This window comes from Nematolebias whitei, chromosome 12 (genome assembly GCF_014905685.2).
Source record: "Nematolebias whitei isolate Nwh7 chromosome 12, NemWhi1, whole genome shotgun sequence".
Classification (NCBI taxonomy): Eukaryota; Metazoa; Chordata; class Actinopteri; order Cyprinodontiformes; family Rivulidae; genus Nematolebias; species Nematolebias whitei.
Window position 1 is genome coordinate 31,712,919 of NC_056509.1, and position 17,117 is coordinate 31,730,035.

General features: G+C 39.2%; 2 protein-coding genes across 2 annotated transcripts in view; both read left to right on the forward strand.

The window, feature by feature from the left end:
• mtmr9 (myotubularin related protein 9) overlaps nt 1-498 on the forward strand; it is a 12,685-nt gene extending 12,187 nt beyond the window's left edge. The window contains exon 11 of the mRNA XM_037685419.1: nt 334-498. Within this exon, the coding sequence (XP_037541347.1) occupies nt 334-497 (164 nt within the window). The 3' untranslated portion in view covers nt 498. The remainder of the gene's footprint in view (nt 1-333) is intronic.
• A 5,041-nt stretch (nt 499-5,539) lies between these two features.
• On the forward strand, nt 5,540-15,222 carry tdh (L-threonine dehydrogenase). The gene is made up of 9 exons (XM_037685420.1): nt 5,540-5,655; nt 6,855-7,049; nt 7,391-7,433; nt 7,523-7,593; nt 8,092-8,241; nt 8,957-9,129; nt 9,258-9,348; nt 13,853-14,122; nt 14,202-15,222. Exons 2-9 carry the CDS (start codon nt 6,863-6,865, stop codon nt 14,339-14,341), a joined length of 1,125 nt encoding a protein of 374 aa, XP_037541348.1. The 5' UTR covers nt 5,540-5,655; nt 6,855-6,862; the 3' UTR covers nt 14,342-15,222.
• Nucleotides 15,223-17,117: the final 1,895 nt, after the last annotated feature.

A 17,117-nucleotide genomic window follows, 5' to 3' on the forward strand; every position in this document is an offset into this window, starting at 1 on the left:
ATATATATATATAATCTAACCTCTGTACTTGTTTTTATCTGTTTAAGAGTGTTGCAGGTATTTTATTTTTATGTGAGGAATGAAGCTTTTGCTCATTTTGACTGTATTTTAGATGACAGAAGATTAAGGAACCTCAATTCTAATCACTGTTTTAAGTTGACTCTACGGGCTTTTCAACAGTTTATGACCAATAAGTATAGAAATATTCAGCCAAACACAAAGTTCCTTTTTTGTTGTTATATTTATGTATTAAACATTGTTTTTGACTAGACAAATTTGATAACCCATATTGTCATTGTGTTTTCTACAATTTATTTGTTTGTTCTGCTACAGGAGTGTTCCTTCGCTGGAACCGTTCCTCCAAGTGTTTGGATGAGGCTTATGATGAAATGGTGCACATTATTGAATACAACAAGGAGCTTCAGACCAAAGTAAACAGCGTGCGCAGACAGCTGGCCCAGCTGGAAACTGAAGATCCTCTGTTGCAAACATCATAAACGGGAATAAAGACGCCCGCCGAAAGGTAACAAAGGGGTTTAAAGAAGATGAAAATATTTACATAAAAAACAGATAAGTTGTTCTCATACATTTCAGTACATAACATTTGATTTTTACTTTTTATTTTTTTTATTTTTACAATTTACACCATTAGGTCTCAACACTCTTAAAGCGCTGATTTTCCAAGTTGTCTCGTCACAAACTAAACATGAATGAAAAGAAAACATTTCACTCCACATTCATTTGATGTTAGGCTCATTGTTTAATTTAAAACTAATCAAACCATTAAACAGTCGACTTCTAATTCACAAATTCAGTCCATTTGTTTCCTTATTGCTACATATCTGCCTGCAGACTTGGACTTACAAAAGAGTTTGCATGGTAATAATGCAGGGTTTACGTTCTAATGTATACTGCACTGATGCAAAGTGGAGTAACCATGGCAACACACGGGGTGCTATAAGACATCATGTGACTCTTCAGCATGTTGAGATGTGTAGGCTGGATCAACACCTTTAGCATCATTCAAGATGGACGTTTTGCATAATATATTTCTGACCTAAAATTTTATGACTCTTGTTAATTTACTTGATTTAGTAACGCGATCAGACATGACAGGAATTAGATCCCCCCCCCCAAAAAAAAAGTGATGCATTTAAAATTCCAACCTCAATATGCCTGGAAACTCTTAAAATATGTCGGCGAGTGGGATGCAGGGAAAGTATAATGAGCCTACTTAGGGTCTTGTTGTCATGGTGACGGCACAAGGAACCTCTTATCTGTAACACTTGACAGAGGTGGATCACGTGGGGGTGTGTTTTACATATTAAGTTTTGCTTTAGGGACCAATTTTAATTTTTGTTAGTAAAATTCTAGGGAAGTCGTTGCGTTCAAGTGCTTTTGTGAACACGGTACGTTATTGAACATTAAGTGCTGCTGCTCTTTTTGTCACATGTATTTTTGTTTTGGTTTTGGGTATGCACATTTTGAATGAAATTATAATGAATCCCAGACACACTCTTACTTGTTAATATATTTTTTCACTAGCGGTTGCCATATTAGAGCACACCAGTTAAGATTTGAAACAACCACTGATGGCACAGTCTGTCACAGAAACCTTTAATAATGTCACATCTTTGCATCCTTCGTAGTTGTTTCCAAACTAACGCAGGACTTTTCATACAGTCTGGTGCAAAAGTCATGAGCACCTGCTTGTTTCTTTAAATGTTGGCTTCAAAGCAGTTTAACTTTTTATTTTATACTTTTTCTATAAATGCTCTTAATTAAATGTTCTGCAGGTTTCTGAAGGTCTTTCTCATTTATTTCTTTATTAAAGGAACAAGGGGTGGCTGAAGACTTTTGCACCAAACTGTAGCCAGTCAATAGTCAGCTAAGGCATGGAGACAAACATTGTCAGTGTTTGAAAAAATGTTTGAACCAGCTAAATAAACCAGTCAGCCATATCATTATGACCACCTGCCTAATATTCTGTCTCCTGCTTGTTTTAGTCAGTAAACAATACCTGCGGTGTTTGGAGGTCAGGTGACTATCTCATTCTCTTGTTAGGACATTGGAGCCTTTCGTAAGCAGCTGTTGCACAACCTGCTTATGTCCTGTTGAGGACACGCTTTATGGGCCAAAGTGATGTTTACATTATTGCCACGATATGCTTCTTCATCAAAACATTAAACATTTTAACAAAGTGAGCGGCATATCCTTACCTGTCATAATGTTATGGCGGATAAGTTCTTTTTGCATAGAGAATTTAAAGGATTTTTGTGCTCACTATTATATTATTAATAAGGATTTATGCTGCATTTTTCATATTAAATAAAACAAGGCTTGGTTAGCATTAATATGTTCATCTTTGGTCATGTTTTTGTGTCAGTAAAAGATACTTCATATATGCTTGTTTAAATGTCGTATCAAATATAGCATTTGCCTGAGAGCTAATCTGAAGTCGAGTTGTATTCACACTAATCTACATTAAACTACATTTGAAAGTGAATTGTTTACATGTGCATTCAAGGTCTGCTCTGTTTTCTTCTGTAGCTTTGGCCAAAAAAAATCAGTTTTCTTGTTGAAGGTAGAAGTCCAAACAAATCACTGCTGTATTCTGTAATTAAAAACTATATCTGCTTGCATTTACATGTCTAAATAGATGATTTTTTTTGTAAAATAAAATGTAAAACTCTAAAAGTTTCCTGCTGTATATTAATAATGTTTTTGTGCTTATCGACTCCGTGCAATGCCTTACTGTAAACCACCCAAGCGTGCACTTTTATCACTGATGCTTGTGAAACTATATCACTGTTCGAAAGAAACAATTGTTTTGAAAAGTTCTAAACTAATAAAAGTTGTGATTGAAAAGATGAATCAAGTTTTTGTTTCTGTTTCAGCATGATATCGGACTTTCCCAGCAGTTTGTTTACATGTCAGTGACTGTAAATGCGTCAAAGGAAGAACTTTCTGTTTTAAAATTTGCACTAAATGAGCACTTTATATTTAAAGGTGCACCCTATCACTGTCGATCTGTGCGGGAACAGTTTTAAAAAGGTGGAAAATTAACCATCAGTATTCTCTTTAAAAAAAATAAATAAAATAAAAACTGCTAGTAATACAATGACTTTTCTTTTAACATTTTTTTAATGGGTTTTCACCCATGCAGCTGTCTGTGCAGCACTTGTGCAAAGTGATGCACTCTTAACCGCACAGGAAGGGATGAGGTATTTGCATTATAAATGCCGATGCTTTGCAAACGCAGTGTGCAGCCCTTTTAGTCTGTGGCTTCAAATTTCCACAGTCTCAAATTCCACTCATTTTTGTATCATCCTCCTCCTCACAGCTTCAAGCCTGCATTATCTAGGAATCTGAGCAAAGCAGACGGCAGCTCGCATTTTGTTCTCTGCATAATATTAAAACAATTAAAACCTTTTTGCATTAAGATGCTTTGTTTGTGCTGATTTTTCTAGATTTTACACGATGGACTGAACTGCAGCGGGTGTGTAATTTTAGTTCTCCACTTCCCGTCCTTTTGCAGCTTGTTTAGCAGTTAGTAAACAGCACCCCAGGAACCCCACCAGAGGTATTACTACTGCTGTGACTAAGCAATCATCTTGACGAGGTGCCTGAAGAATAAATAGAGATCAGCTGCTTCGTAGAGCCACTGTTTACAGTTCTGCCTTCAGTCTCGTCCCATGTTGAAGACGTGTAGCTCTGCTGATTTACGGCTGGAAGCCCAACCCTAACACAATAACTCTGCCTGAAAAAAAAAAAAAAAACTACCAGTACCTTTTTTGAGCCTGTGAAAATATCACATTTTGTATCAGTTTCAGTGTGGACACGTTAGCTGTCATCTCGTGGTTATCACGGGTCATCTTCCAGTCATGCTTCCCAGGAATGAGGTGTGGTGTTTTTAGGTTATAAAAGTTCACTCAAGTAAAGAAAAAAATAAAAACAAGAGCTTTTAATAGAAGAAGTAGCTTTTTATACTTGCACTTACAGGACTTTATTTGAAATTAAAGACCTGAGGGAGATCTCTGCCACATGAATAAACGATGAAATATTAAACTGTGATTTGTGTATAATATATATACTATGTGACTCATGCTGGCAAAATGAGACAGACTGAGCATATGCTGCAGTGCAAAATAGGTCAAAATATGGATTTTTGCCTTAATACAGACAAACTGGTTCATGCATTCGTCACGGCTAGGCTCCTTGAATTCAAAATCTTACTTATAAACTACAAAGTTCTCAAGAACCTAGCTCCATCTTATATTCGAGATCTTATTGTTCCATATTTTCCTAACAGAGCACTTTGCTCTCAGACTGCAGGCTTGCTTGCGATTCCTAGAGTTTCCAGAAGAAAAATGGGAGGAAGATCTTTAGTTATCAGGCTCCTCTCTTGTGGAACCAACTTCCAGTTTCTGTCCGTGAGGCTGACACATTGTCCAGTTTTAAGACTGGGCTTACAGCTTTCCTTTTTGATGAATCCTATAGTTAAGATTGGCTTGTTATGCTGCCATTAGACTACTAGACAACAAGTTGACCTCATTTCCTTAAATGAATTGTTAAAATTGAATAGTTTTCATTTGATATTTCTGTCTCAACATGTTATTGTCGACCTGGCATTGTGTATCTGTTCCTCCTTCCTGTTCTTCTCAAACCCAGCAGGTTGAAGCAGGTGGCCACTTGTCCTGAGTCTGCTAAAGGTTTCTTCCTCATGATGGAGTTTTTCCTTTCCACTGTCACCTTCATGTTTGCTCAAGATGAGAGTTCTGCGATGAAGTTAAACTCAAAGCAGTCTGCGTCTCAGATAAATTTTGTTAACTTGCTTTTTATGTGTACAAATGTTTCTGTTCAGAGCCCTGAGATGACTTCTGTTGTGACTTGGTGCTGTGTAAATAAACTGAATTGAAATTGTGATGGAGACTTGCGTAAGAATAATGTAAGTCCATAAAGACAAAATCGAATGCGCTGATGAATAAATGATTCCTCTAACTTAAAAAATAAAATAAGAACACTTTATTTATTTATTTTTTTTACTATATTTTTCTGCCGACTGCTTTCATGCCGGGAAATCCTTTCGTATATTAAGTCCTCCGGATGAGGGATGAAACTTTTTTCACTCGTTGTTCCTTTCTTATGTTTGCCGTCATTGTGAAACTTGTAGATTCCCGTTTTAAACGTAGGGCTGAAACTCCCGACAACACATATATGAGAAAAATAAATAAAATTCGGCTCAGACGCAATTAAAGTGCCAGTCAGATTTCAACAAGCAGTCATTTTGACGCGTTGAGATGGAGAATTTAAAAATATTAATAACTCCACATTGAGTCGTGTCTCATTTTGCCAGCACAGCTCACATATAATTATTACTTTTTGTATTTTAGATTGGCTGTTGTTAGGCGCAGATGTGGCGGTAGTGAGGGAGGACCGCACCTCCGAGGCTCCACCAATCAGGAACGGAGCCGGCTCCCCCCGCCCCCCTCTCTTTCCGGGGGTCGTATATAAGCTCTGGCAGCTGATGCAACACTTCACGCAGATAACGTTGAAGCCGAGCGCCTCCAGGAAGCAGCATCTCTCTGTCGCTCTTCTAAAACCGCTCCGACCAGACCGCTTTTCTTTCTTCCCTTTAACTCCTTGTGTCCACCGGTGAGTCATGTAACCCTGATAACGTGTTTCCGTGCTCACTGAAATGTGCCTACAGTCGGTGCTTAGTTTATTTTAGGAGTCGTTTTAAATGCTTTAAATGGCCTCTTCCGGTGTAATAATCGCCGCATGCCTAGTTTCACCAGGCTGCTCCGCGTCTCTAGTGAAAACGTGATTTTTATCATTAAAAGCTCGTTTTTCATTCAAAGTTTTGTTGGCTTTCCTGTAATTTGTCGCCACTTTTCTCCAGATTATTTATTTATTTAAATGCACATCTTCCCAACCAGGGGGCTTGCTTTAATGTGCCTTTAGGCTACGTCTTTAAAAATGGCACGGTGACGCACAGACACCGCATGTTGCACAAGATGTCTGCGTAAAACGACGTGGACACAACAATGACCCGCACAAAACGGCGCGGTGAAGGTGACACCACAAGTTACTGCTGTTGCACTTTCTTTTCCCTTCACATACAAAATAAGATTCGCGCTTTTGTGCCTGAAGGAAAAAAAAAAAAAAAAAGCGCACTTCAAGTGATGCGTTCCAAGAATATTCCATAATCCGGTCTCTCGAGGACGACCCGCTCTTGGCACGGGTTTTCTTCTGCCGCCTCTCCTTCTGATTGGATCTCGGTGAAGGCAGGGCTGTATAAATACTCCCAGGTCACGTTTTTCTTTCTCTTGGAAACCCCTCAACCCACGTAAGCAAACTTCTGGGCTGCCGGGGACAGTTGGCGCAAAATATGAGCCGATTCAGAGACAAAACCCCAAATGCGCTGAAATAGTTTGAGTGACTGGGATTCACTTGGAAAGGTGTGATTTTTATTCTGTTAATGTTATAAAGCGTCCTTTTGGTTCCCACAGAATGAATGATTTTGCTCTCAGTCTGAGCTTTTGAGACTTTCTGCCTTTTTACTGTTGTAGATTTTCTCCCAGATCAAAGTGCAGATGAATGTGCAAGATTTTATTTATACAAAAACACTTTTTCGCCCTGCTTTGACTTGTCTTATATGTGCGTTGTACTTGGTTTATTATAAAGAGCCCCAAACTTCAAATTATTATTTTTTTTTTTGTGCAAATTTTCTAATTGATTTCCATCATGAAACTGAGTGTGTCCAAAATTGTTCATGGTGTTTGAAATTGCATTGTGGCACCTAAATCCACATCCCCCACCCCACCCCCCCCCCCCCCCCCACCCCATTGTAGGTACCAGCATGCCTGTCATCAGAACCCTCAGCAAGGTGGCAAAGCAGGCTCTGCTCAGCACCCCGGGGTGCGGCTGCCAACCCCTGACCGTGGCTGTACGAAACATCAGCTTCTCCCCTCGGCAGGTCACTTCTGATGCAAGCTTCCACTCTGTTTCCTTCTCAGAAACAGACCACCCCAAGGTGCTCATCACAGGTATGCAACAACTGGTTGTGCAACTAGCTCTCAGACATAATAGATCAGACGTGGGGGGGGGGGGGGGGGGTATTCGTTTATTACACCGTAGCTAAGTTGGGGTTTGTAAAGCTAAATTGTGAGCTCGTACAAAATGTGCTCTGGAGGGACTTGAAGAACAGCAGGATTTTTGTAAGAGGTTTGGCAGTGGCAACGACAAGGCCTTCCAGGTGAATACAAAGAGTGGAAGTCGAGTGTTGTGGCTGTGTTCTTACAGCCGTAGTAACCCCAGTCTCCGTAGAAACCAACCTTGACGAATATTAGTTTCATTTCATTCACCTTGTCTTTTTTTCCCCCCTCAGGTGGCCTGGGGCAACTTGGAGTTGGTCTGGCCAAGCTGTTGAGGTAAGAAAAAAATATGCAATTTTAACAACTGGTTTTAGATGTTCAGTATGACAATGCCTTTTTAACTTATTACATAAACTTCCTTACAGGAAGAGGTTTGGAAAGAACAATGTCATTCTGTCTGACATCAGGAAACCGCCCAGCAATGTTTTCCACAGCGGTACGTAAACTCAAACAATTCAGAGTAAAATCAGACGGCTCAGAAGATTTATTTATTTATTTCATCATCGTATGGTTGAACATAAACTTCCTCTTGTTAGATGATCTGTGACAAATGCTTTTGAAATGTTTGCTGTTTCACAACAGGGGAATTCAATGTGCTGCAACAGTCTCTTTAAGATTAACCAGGTCAATTATCAAACTTTGTTTCATGTAAATCCTCTTTATTCTCAACACGTGGCATTGCCATGACAATTCCTATTGAGTCCATCCATTCAGTTTCTTTACTCGCTTGTTCCTTTCTGGGTCACGGGGCAGTTGGTCTCACTGTGTGAGAGGTGGGGGACACCCTGGACAGGTCGCAAGTCCATCGCAGGGACACGCGGAGACAAACAAGACAGACGACCATTCACTTTCACACCTACAGGGACAATTTAGAGTTACCAATTGACGTGCATGTTTTTGTGAACGCTCGTATTCATTGTTCTGTCACTTTTAGGCCCCTTCATTTACTCGGACATCCTGGATTACAAGAACCTGCGAGAAATTGTGGTGAACAATCGCATCACGTGGCTGGTTCACTACAGCGCCCTCCTGAGTGCTGTCGGAGAGGCTAACGTGGCCTTGGCACGCTCTGTTAACATCACTGGTGAGAGAACTCCTTAAATCACACAAATGTCTCTCAAAGGGATGCACAATATTATCGGCATGGTATCGGTATCAGCCGATATTAGCGATAAAGTTAAATATCAGACATCGGCCATTCCATTAAAATAACTCATCGATACGAAAGCTTCTGTTTTAAGTTAATTTTTAATTTAAGAAGCTGTCAGGTATATCTATTAATGCACTCCTACTTGTGCGCTTGTTGCTTGTGAGCAGGTTAGATTTGTGAAAATGTACAAATTTGCACTGTTCCAGTGTCATTGTGTTAGAGAGAGTAAAGGTCATGAATAAATTTGACATTAAACATAATCCAAGTTGAAGTGTTGCCTCATTTTCAGCTCCCTTTTTTCTGCATTTGGTAACAGGTCAAACTGACAAAGAGCATGCAGAATAATCTAGTATTTTAATTCCACAGCAGACAAAGCTATGTATTCTCTGTAAGTAGGTCTAGGGGGAAAAAATATCAATATTGGTATCGGTTATCAGACAAATAATTTTTAACATATTGGCCAAAAATCCAATATTGTGCATCCCTACACCCAAATAAACTCCAATATGTACTATATAGTAGTAAAAGAAGATTTTTGGTAGATATGTCCGTAGAGAGAATATGAATGTCGTTGCCAAATAAAAAAGTTCCGTAAACTCTTGATTTTTCTTGTGCACTCATTGAGGGATATTTTTGCACTGTTTTCCAGGGCTTCACAACATCCTCGACATTGCTGCAGAGCACGGCCTGCGGCTCTTTGTTCCCAGCACCATTGGTGCCTTTGGTCCCTCTTCCCCCCGCAACCCCACCCCGGACTTGTGCGTACAGAGACCTCGCACCATCTACGGGGTTTCTAAAGTTCACGCTGAGCTGATGGGAGAGGTGAGAGCTCAGATTCAACGTTCACTTTTAAATAACTCAAATGGTTTCCTAACTGGCTTTATTACATATTACCTAGCCGCAAACCTTTTTTATAATCTTATTTAACAGATTTATTTCTACCTTTCTAGTATTACCACCACCGTTATGGGTTGGACTTTCGCTGTCTTCGCTACCCAGGAATCATCTCAGCTGATTCTATGCCAGGAGGTGGCACAACAGGTAATAAATAAAGCTGAAGAAGATTCAAAAGATAATTTATGGAAGGCCATTAATATTGTTTTTTCTTTTCTTTTTTTTTTTTACTGAAGTTTGCCGTGTTTAATAGACGTTGGGGACCAAATAGGCAAATAATCACTGGATGGGCATCATACTGAACCCCACTTTGCCCCCAGCTGTTCTATTATAATGCCCGCTGATCTGTCCCGTGATAAAAGCAATCCATTATTAGATCCCAATTCATCAAATTTCCATCACATTGTTATGAAGAATGTTGGAGAAAAATATTCTCTGTTTATCTCACTTACTCGAAAGAAGCTACACTTAACAGCAGAAGATTTTTACCTGGTATTTGCTTGCAAGGTCAGATTTTCAGGACGGGTTACACAGATATACAGAAAGTACACACACGAAGCCCAGTCATGAGAATCTGTGTGTAGCAGCTTGTTTTTATAATCTTATCAGTTCAGCCGAGCTCACAGACTCGAGGCGTTCTTGAAGTGACCGCTGCACGCCTGCAGCCTCGCCCAGCCCCTCATCCAGCGCTCTCTGCTAACCCAAACATATGGTTCATGGGCAGGGATAACATTCTCAGCCATAGTGGTTAAAAGCAACCATAACCATAACCTTTTGACCAAAATTTCCATAATAAAAAAAAAAATAGCAGGAGTGATTCACGCATGGGACCAAAATGCTCAGTTATTAGTTAAATGAAATGCATACATGTGAGTATATAGCACAAAATGTCCTTTAAATGTGATAAAATACACATTATTTATGGTAAAAAATGAAATAATAAGTATTATGAAGTTATCTGAAACTTTGAGTTGTTTTGGACCAAAATGTAGCATGTAAAAATGTGTTTTTAATATAGTGAAATAAATGTAACAACAATCCGTTGCAATGCTAAGGCCGAAGTCAACTAAACAGCTTTATTTATCATTAATTGCACTCTTACTGTCTCCTACCCCTCAGTCCTTACTGTAATTATTGGGGTCAACCTTAAAAAAGCAACAAACTAAATGGTCTCATTACAAAAAAGTCCCATCAATGAATGCCTGACAATATTCACAACACTGTGCTCAAAATATAATGTTGTCAGTTTAATGAATCCATCTAATCTATTTATCTAATAATCAAGTTTTAAACCATAACTAACGTTTTCTAGTCTCTGTTCAGTTTTGATTTATCAGTGCCGAAATGTAAATTTAAATTAAGGAAAGTTCAAAGGGAATGAGTACAGTAAAATACAACAGAGGTGGTGCTTGAAAGTGTAGTGATGTAGGGTCGGTTAGCTTCAGTTAGCTTCACTACAATCAATATTTAATCACGGGTTCTCTCTTTTTCGAGCTACTTGACAGATATGTGACAGATACTGTGTGGGAGATGGTCTAAAAACCAGTGACATGAGAAGTTAATTTTCTTTGACCCATCAAAATGAATGTGGCCATTTATTAAAAGAATCAAAGTTTAACATCAAACATTGTACACTTGATTATTCTGATTGAAGGCAATAACACAGCTTAATTAATGAGCTTTACAATGAGAAATCATATGGCCATGATTTCTCACTTGCAACTAAAATACAACAGACATTTCTGAAAATATCTGGATTAATTACTGGCAAGATAGGAGAGTTTTAAAGATGGGAAATGAAGGAGTTTAAATGGAGAGGAAAGATGTGTGAGGGAAAATGTGTTGACGAAGAACGACACCCTCCATCCGAACCCAGCTCAACCTCGGTGCACTCGGTAGTGAAGCGACTCGTTTACCTTTGCAGAAGATAGGCCAGCTCCGGTACGGAGTTCCATTTCAAATCTACCTTTCAGCGTCTCCTTAGGATGGCTGAGAATCGTCCAAAGTAGTGACAGTACTCCGTTCAACAACACGCTCACCTCACGGGTGGACTCACATGAGCTGTGAGTCCATCAGAGGTTCCACTCAGATGTGGAAGATTCCATAATCCCAACTAGACTCGGAAGAACTCCCAACTAACTCCAGCACTTCAGAACTTTTGTTCTGCTGTTCGGAACTTCTGTTCTCCTGTGCTCCCAGCACTTCGGATCACTTCTGCTCTCAGAACTCCGGTTCATGTCTCAGAACTTTTCTGTTCGGTTCTGCTCTCAGAACTCCGGTTCATGTCTCAGAACTTTTCTGTTCGGTTCTGCTCTCAGAACTCCAGTTCATGTCTCAGAACTTTTCTGTTCGGTTCTGCTCTCAGAACTGACTGGAACTAGGAAGTGTCGACATTTAAAGAGTTCTGTTTCTGGTTCATTTGAGAAGTCCTGATTGGTTGAAAGAACCAACAGGGGTGTGGTTTTAGTGACGTAAGAGGTTACTACAAGTCAGAAAAACAGTGAGATGTTTTAGGGACAGACAGAGAAATGTTTTGGAGCAGACAGAGAAATGTTTTGGCGAAGTGGGAGGAAACAGGTGCCACCAGTTTCTTATTTCTGTCTGATAGGTTTTAAAAACACGACAGTTCGTTCCAATAAACTTGTTTGCGACTGTCTCCGACTTTTGACCGACATCACTCCTTCTTATTTCAGACAGAAGATCAAAAAATGCATAATTACTTTGTAACAGACATCTAACTTGATTTCTACTTTGAATGAGGACTAAAAATCATTAATACTGTTTCACAGTTGATTTAAAATGAGTAGTTCACTTCAACATTTAAACTGGTTTGAACTAAACACACTTTTGATTATCAAGACATTTGTGAAAATAGTAACGACAATATAAAAGAGTGTTCTTTCAATTGATTAGTGCAGGATACAATTAGAAAGTCTCTGGATGAGCTTATTTTGTATTTCTGGATTCAAATCAATGAAATAACAGTTCCTGTCCCATGAAGGTCCTCAGGGTCAGGTTTTGACCTGAGGCTTAGTTCACTACAAAAGTTTGTGAACCCTTTATACTTTCCTATATTTCTGCATAAATATGACGTAAAACATCCTCAGATTTTCACACTTCAGGTCCTTCCACAACATGTTGATTGGATTAGGATTTGACTTGTTCATTCCAAAACATGAACTTCTTCTTGAACCATTCTTTGGTAGAACCACGTGTGTTTTGGATCATCGTCTTGCAGCATGACCCACCTTCTCTTCAGATTCAGTTCATGGACAGATGTCCTGACATTTTCCTCTATACTTCTCTGATATAATTCAGAATTCATTGTTCCATCAATGATGGTAAGCTGTCCTGGCCCAGATGCAGCAGAACAGGCTCAAACCATGACACTACCACCACCATGTTTCATAGATGGGATAAGGTTCTTTTGCAGGAATGCAGAGTTGTCCTTTCTGCAAACAGAACACTTTTCATTTAAACCAACAAGTTCTAGTTTGGTCTCATCCGTCCACAAAACATTCTTCCAACAGTCTTCTGGCTTGTCCACGTGATCTTTATCAAACTGCAGATGAGCAGCAATGTTCTTTTTGGAGAGCAGCGGTTTCTCCTTTAACCCTGCCATGACCCATTGTTGTTCAGAGTTCTCCTCATGGTGGACTCATGAACATCAATGTGAGAGAGACCTTCGGTTGTTAGAAGTTACCCTGGGCTCCTTTGTGACCTCACAGACTATTACACTTCTTGCTCTTGGAGTGATCTTTGCTGGTCGACCACTCCTGGGGAGGGTAACAATGGACATGAATTTCCTCCATTTGTACACAATCTGTCTGACTGTGGATTGGTGCAGTTCAAACTCTTTACAGATGGTTTTGTAACATTTTCCAGTTTGATGAGCATCAACAACTCTTTTCCTGACCTCCTCAGAATCTCCTGTTTCTGACATGATACATTTGCACACACATGTTGTGAAGAGCAGACTTTGATAGATCCTGTTCTTTAAATCAAACGGGTTCCCTCACACCTGATCATCATCCCATTGATTGAAAACACCCGACTTTAATTTCACCTTCATACTTTTACCACTCACAAATATGTAATATTGGATCATTTTCCTCAATGAATAAATGACCAAGTATTATTTTGTCTCGTTTGTTTAACTGGGTTCTCTTTTATACGTTTAGGACTGATGTGTTAGAGCGTATTTTTGCAGAAATATATAAAATTCTAAAAACTTCACAAGCATTCAAGCACAACTCTGTAAAGTGACATTTGGAAAAGTATTTAGACGAGTATGTCAATAAAAACTTTGCCGGGTAGTGGAATGTGAGACGATTCATGACGTCAACTGCTTTGATGGGTTTTATTTTTAATGGTCTATTCCTGTAGGTTTCCTATCAGGTTGCAGTTTTGTAATCCGCATGATGTGTCACAGAGTTGTCGTTCGTTGTTGCAATATTTTGGTTTGTCATCTGGAATATCAGATCTTCTGACCTGTGATCATATTTGTTCATATCTAACCTTCCGCCTCACTCTAATTTTAACAGATCAAAGAACAATTAAAATATGAAGTATTTTGTTTGTATTGTAAAATCTGTTTTGGGGGTTAATGTCAGACGTGCTGTAATGGGAATGTCATTTTGTCTCCAACCAGACTACGCCGTCCAAGTTTTTCACGATGCAATCAAGACGGGAAAGTTTGAGTGCAACTTGAGACCAGACACGCGGCTCCCCATGATGTACATAGACGACTGTCTGCGTGCCACGCTGGAGGTGATGGAGGCACCAGCTGACACGCTGAGCATGAGGACGTACAACATCAATGCCATGAGTTTTACGCCCGAGGAACTGGTCCAGGAGCTGCAGAAGCAGATGCCAGAGCTGGAGGTCACGTACGACGTGGACCCAGTTCGACAGGCAATTGGTGAGCTTCTCCTTTCCATTTGTAAAACCAACGCAGCGACGTATCTTTATAAAATTCTGTTTTGTCTTCATCATTTCAGCTGACAGCTGGCCAATGAACTTCGACGACTCCAACGCACGGAAGGACTGGGCCTGGAAACACGATTATGATCTCCCAGAGCTGGTCCAGACGATGCTTAACTACTTTGGCGTGGACACGCGCATGGCCAGCGCTAACTGAGATGCTGCAATGTTATAGATGTTGTTCTTTGTACATAATGTAAAGATTGACCAAAGAGAATAGAGAAACAGAGCTTGTACATAGTAGTTTTCTCAATTCTCTGAGCAAAAATGGGAAAAGGCCCTGCTTGCCTGTGATACAGCCACCATGTCTCCAGAATGTAAAGGTCGGTGCAGGCTAGACAATCCTCCTTGGTCTTGTATTTACACCCACTGTGGTCGCTTTTTTTCTTTGAGATATTTGCAGAAAAAGCAGTCTCTCAGTGGAAGGGTGTTGCCTGTATCAGGGTTACCAACATGGCCTTTATGCAAACATCTCAGGATGAGTAAAATGACTCACGTTTTTGGGGAAATGCACATAATTTCACAGCATAACTTTTTGTATATCAAGTAAACGGGAATTTAGTTGGTGCATTTCTATGCAGATTTTCCTAATGCATAAGGGCTAGTTTTTTAAGGATTGTCAGAATCTAAGGGATTGACTTGAAGCTCTTGGGGCTAAAATCAAGAAAGAGGTACATATTTTGATGCTCTTTTCTGGGGGGAAAAAAGCTAATGAGCCTAAATATCTAGAGATGATTGTCTGATGCAGTTCAGCTCAAGAACTCCTTTAAACTGTTTCTGGGTTTATTCAACTGATTATTTATTCTTTCCCTGTTAAATGTAAAGAAGCTTAGTTGCCCAAAAGCATTTAACTTGTTTCTCAGTGTTTCTTTTCACTTCTGTTATTTAATATTTTTCACCAGCTTTCATACCATTTTGACACGACGGGGAAATGTGACTGCGTAGACCACATCAGCACTTGCCCACGTTTGGTGATTTCTGTTAGAGAAATTAATTTGCATATGAGAAATGTTCTGTTTTCAATCACAAAAGCTTTGACAATAAACTTCTTCTTTTTTTTTTCACAAACTTGTCCGTTTCTTTAAATAGATCAGGTTTTACCTTTTTTGTAATCTTGTTATTGTAATGTACATTTTCTTTTTGAATGTGGAGACAGCCTATTCAACTACAGCATTCAAGAGATTAATGATGGGAAAGTTGCCCAGCTAGTTGCCCCCCCCCCCCCCCCCCACCCCCTCAAAATAATTCATTTTTATATAAAAAAAAAAAAAAACCTTTAAACAGCATTGCTTGACAGTCTATAAGTCATGCGAATACCAAGAAGAATTTTAATTGTTGCAAGTAGAGATGGAATAGAAGATTAGCATGTCATTCATATGTATAACAGAATTGTCTGCATAACAAGATGTCATGCTTAATTCAACCTGTAGAATCATTAAATACCAACAGATTCATTCATTCAACCTTTATTTAGAAAATTATGATTGAACTAATTGTTTGAAAAAAGGGGCAGATATAATAAGATTTTTTCTTCTTTCTGCTGCCTCATTTTAAATTGTATTTTTATATATAGTAATGAAACTGTTTTGTATTTTTAGAATGAATAAACTTTATACCATACAGGTTAAAATTCGAAGTGACCTATCCTTTCAGGCCGTAGCCCCCAGGCTGTGGAAGCCCTGCCTCTGTTTCTTCCTGTGACTGTCTCTGTTGATTTCTTTACAACGCAGCTCAAGACATTTTTATTCAGACAAGCTTTTAATTAGATGTTTTACTTTCTGTTTTTATCAGCTGTTCCTGCTGTTTTGACTGTTTTTGTTTCATTTTAAGCCTGCATTTTGTATTCCTGTAAACCACTTTGTGATTTATCTATAAAAGGTGCTGTATAAATAAAGTTTACTTACTATAAAAGGAGCATCTCAGCCATGGAAACAAATTACATATTTGAAATTTCAACTATTTTAAGATATTCCTTCATAACATTGTGACGAAACCTGTTAAAAGCCATCCAATTGGTGTAATTATCAAATGTATTTAATGTTCGCTGATGTTATATTACTTTATGCTCATCTTTCAGTCTTTTTTTTTTTAAATTCTGTATATTTTTTTTTCTTCTTTCCCTTACTTGATTTTTCAGAACCCATTTAACATCATCCAGACAGATTTGTTCCACCTCAAATTTGTCTTAAATGCCAATAAAACCAAAGGGATGCTTTTTTCAAACAGGAAGTCGGTCCCAGCAGTTCTTCCTCTGATTTTATCCTCAAATGGTGTCCCCATTGAGTTTGTTGATTCCTATAAATATTTGGGTATCTTGGTCAACTCGCATCTCTCTTTTAAGCTCCATGTGGAAAACCTAGTAAAGAAACCGCTCCTGTCTAACTTTGAATCCTTGGAAACGCCTTGTATCTGTGACCTTTCTTCCCTCCATTGATTACGGTGACATTATTTACATGAATGTTCCTACAAGAACCCTGCAGATGTTGGATGCTGTCTATCATGGTGCACTAAGATTCATAACTGGCTGTGATTATCGTACCCACCACTGCACCCTGTATTCACTGGTTAACTGGACATCATTAACTTCACGCAGACTCTCTCACTGGTACATTTTCATCTTTAAGTCACTTCTTGGTCTGCTGCCTTCATACATCTCCTCCTACATGTCTCTGCGTGAGTACAGCTACGGCGTGCACTCTCAGGACATCTTTACCTGCAGTGTTCCCTCATTGAGGACTGAACTAGGCAAAAGGGCCTTCTCCTACTCTGCTCCTGTTTCCTGGAATATCTTGCAAAAAGATCTGAAGCTCTCGACCTTGACCTCTCTAAGTGGCTTTAAGAATCTGTTGGACTCCTGGCAAGGACCAATGCAGACATGTTCCTGTTTTTAGTTTTCTACATTCGCCTTAGAATCTAGCTGTTTTTTTTGTTTT

Coding starts and splice junctions, on each gene's coding strand:
- tdh (XM_037685420.1), top strand. CDS start 6,863: ATGCCTGTCATCAGAACCCTCAGCAAGGTGGCAAAGCAGGCTCTGCTC. Junction 7,594..8,091: donor CAGCAATGTTTTCCACAGCG/GTACGTAAACTC, acceptor TGTCACTTTTAG/GCCCCTTCATTTACTCGGAC. Junction 8,242..8,956: donor ACGCTCTGTTAACATCACTG/GTGAGAGAACTC, acceptor ACTGTTTTCCAG/GGCTTCACAACATCCTCGAC.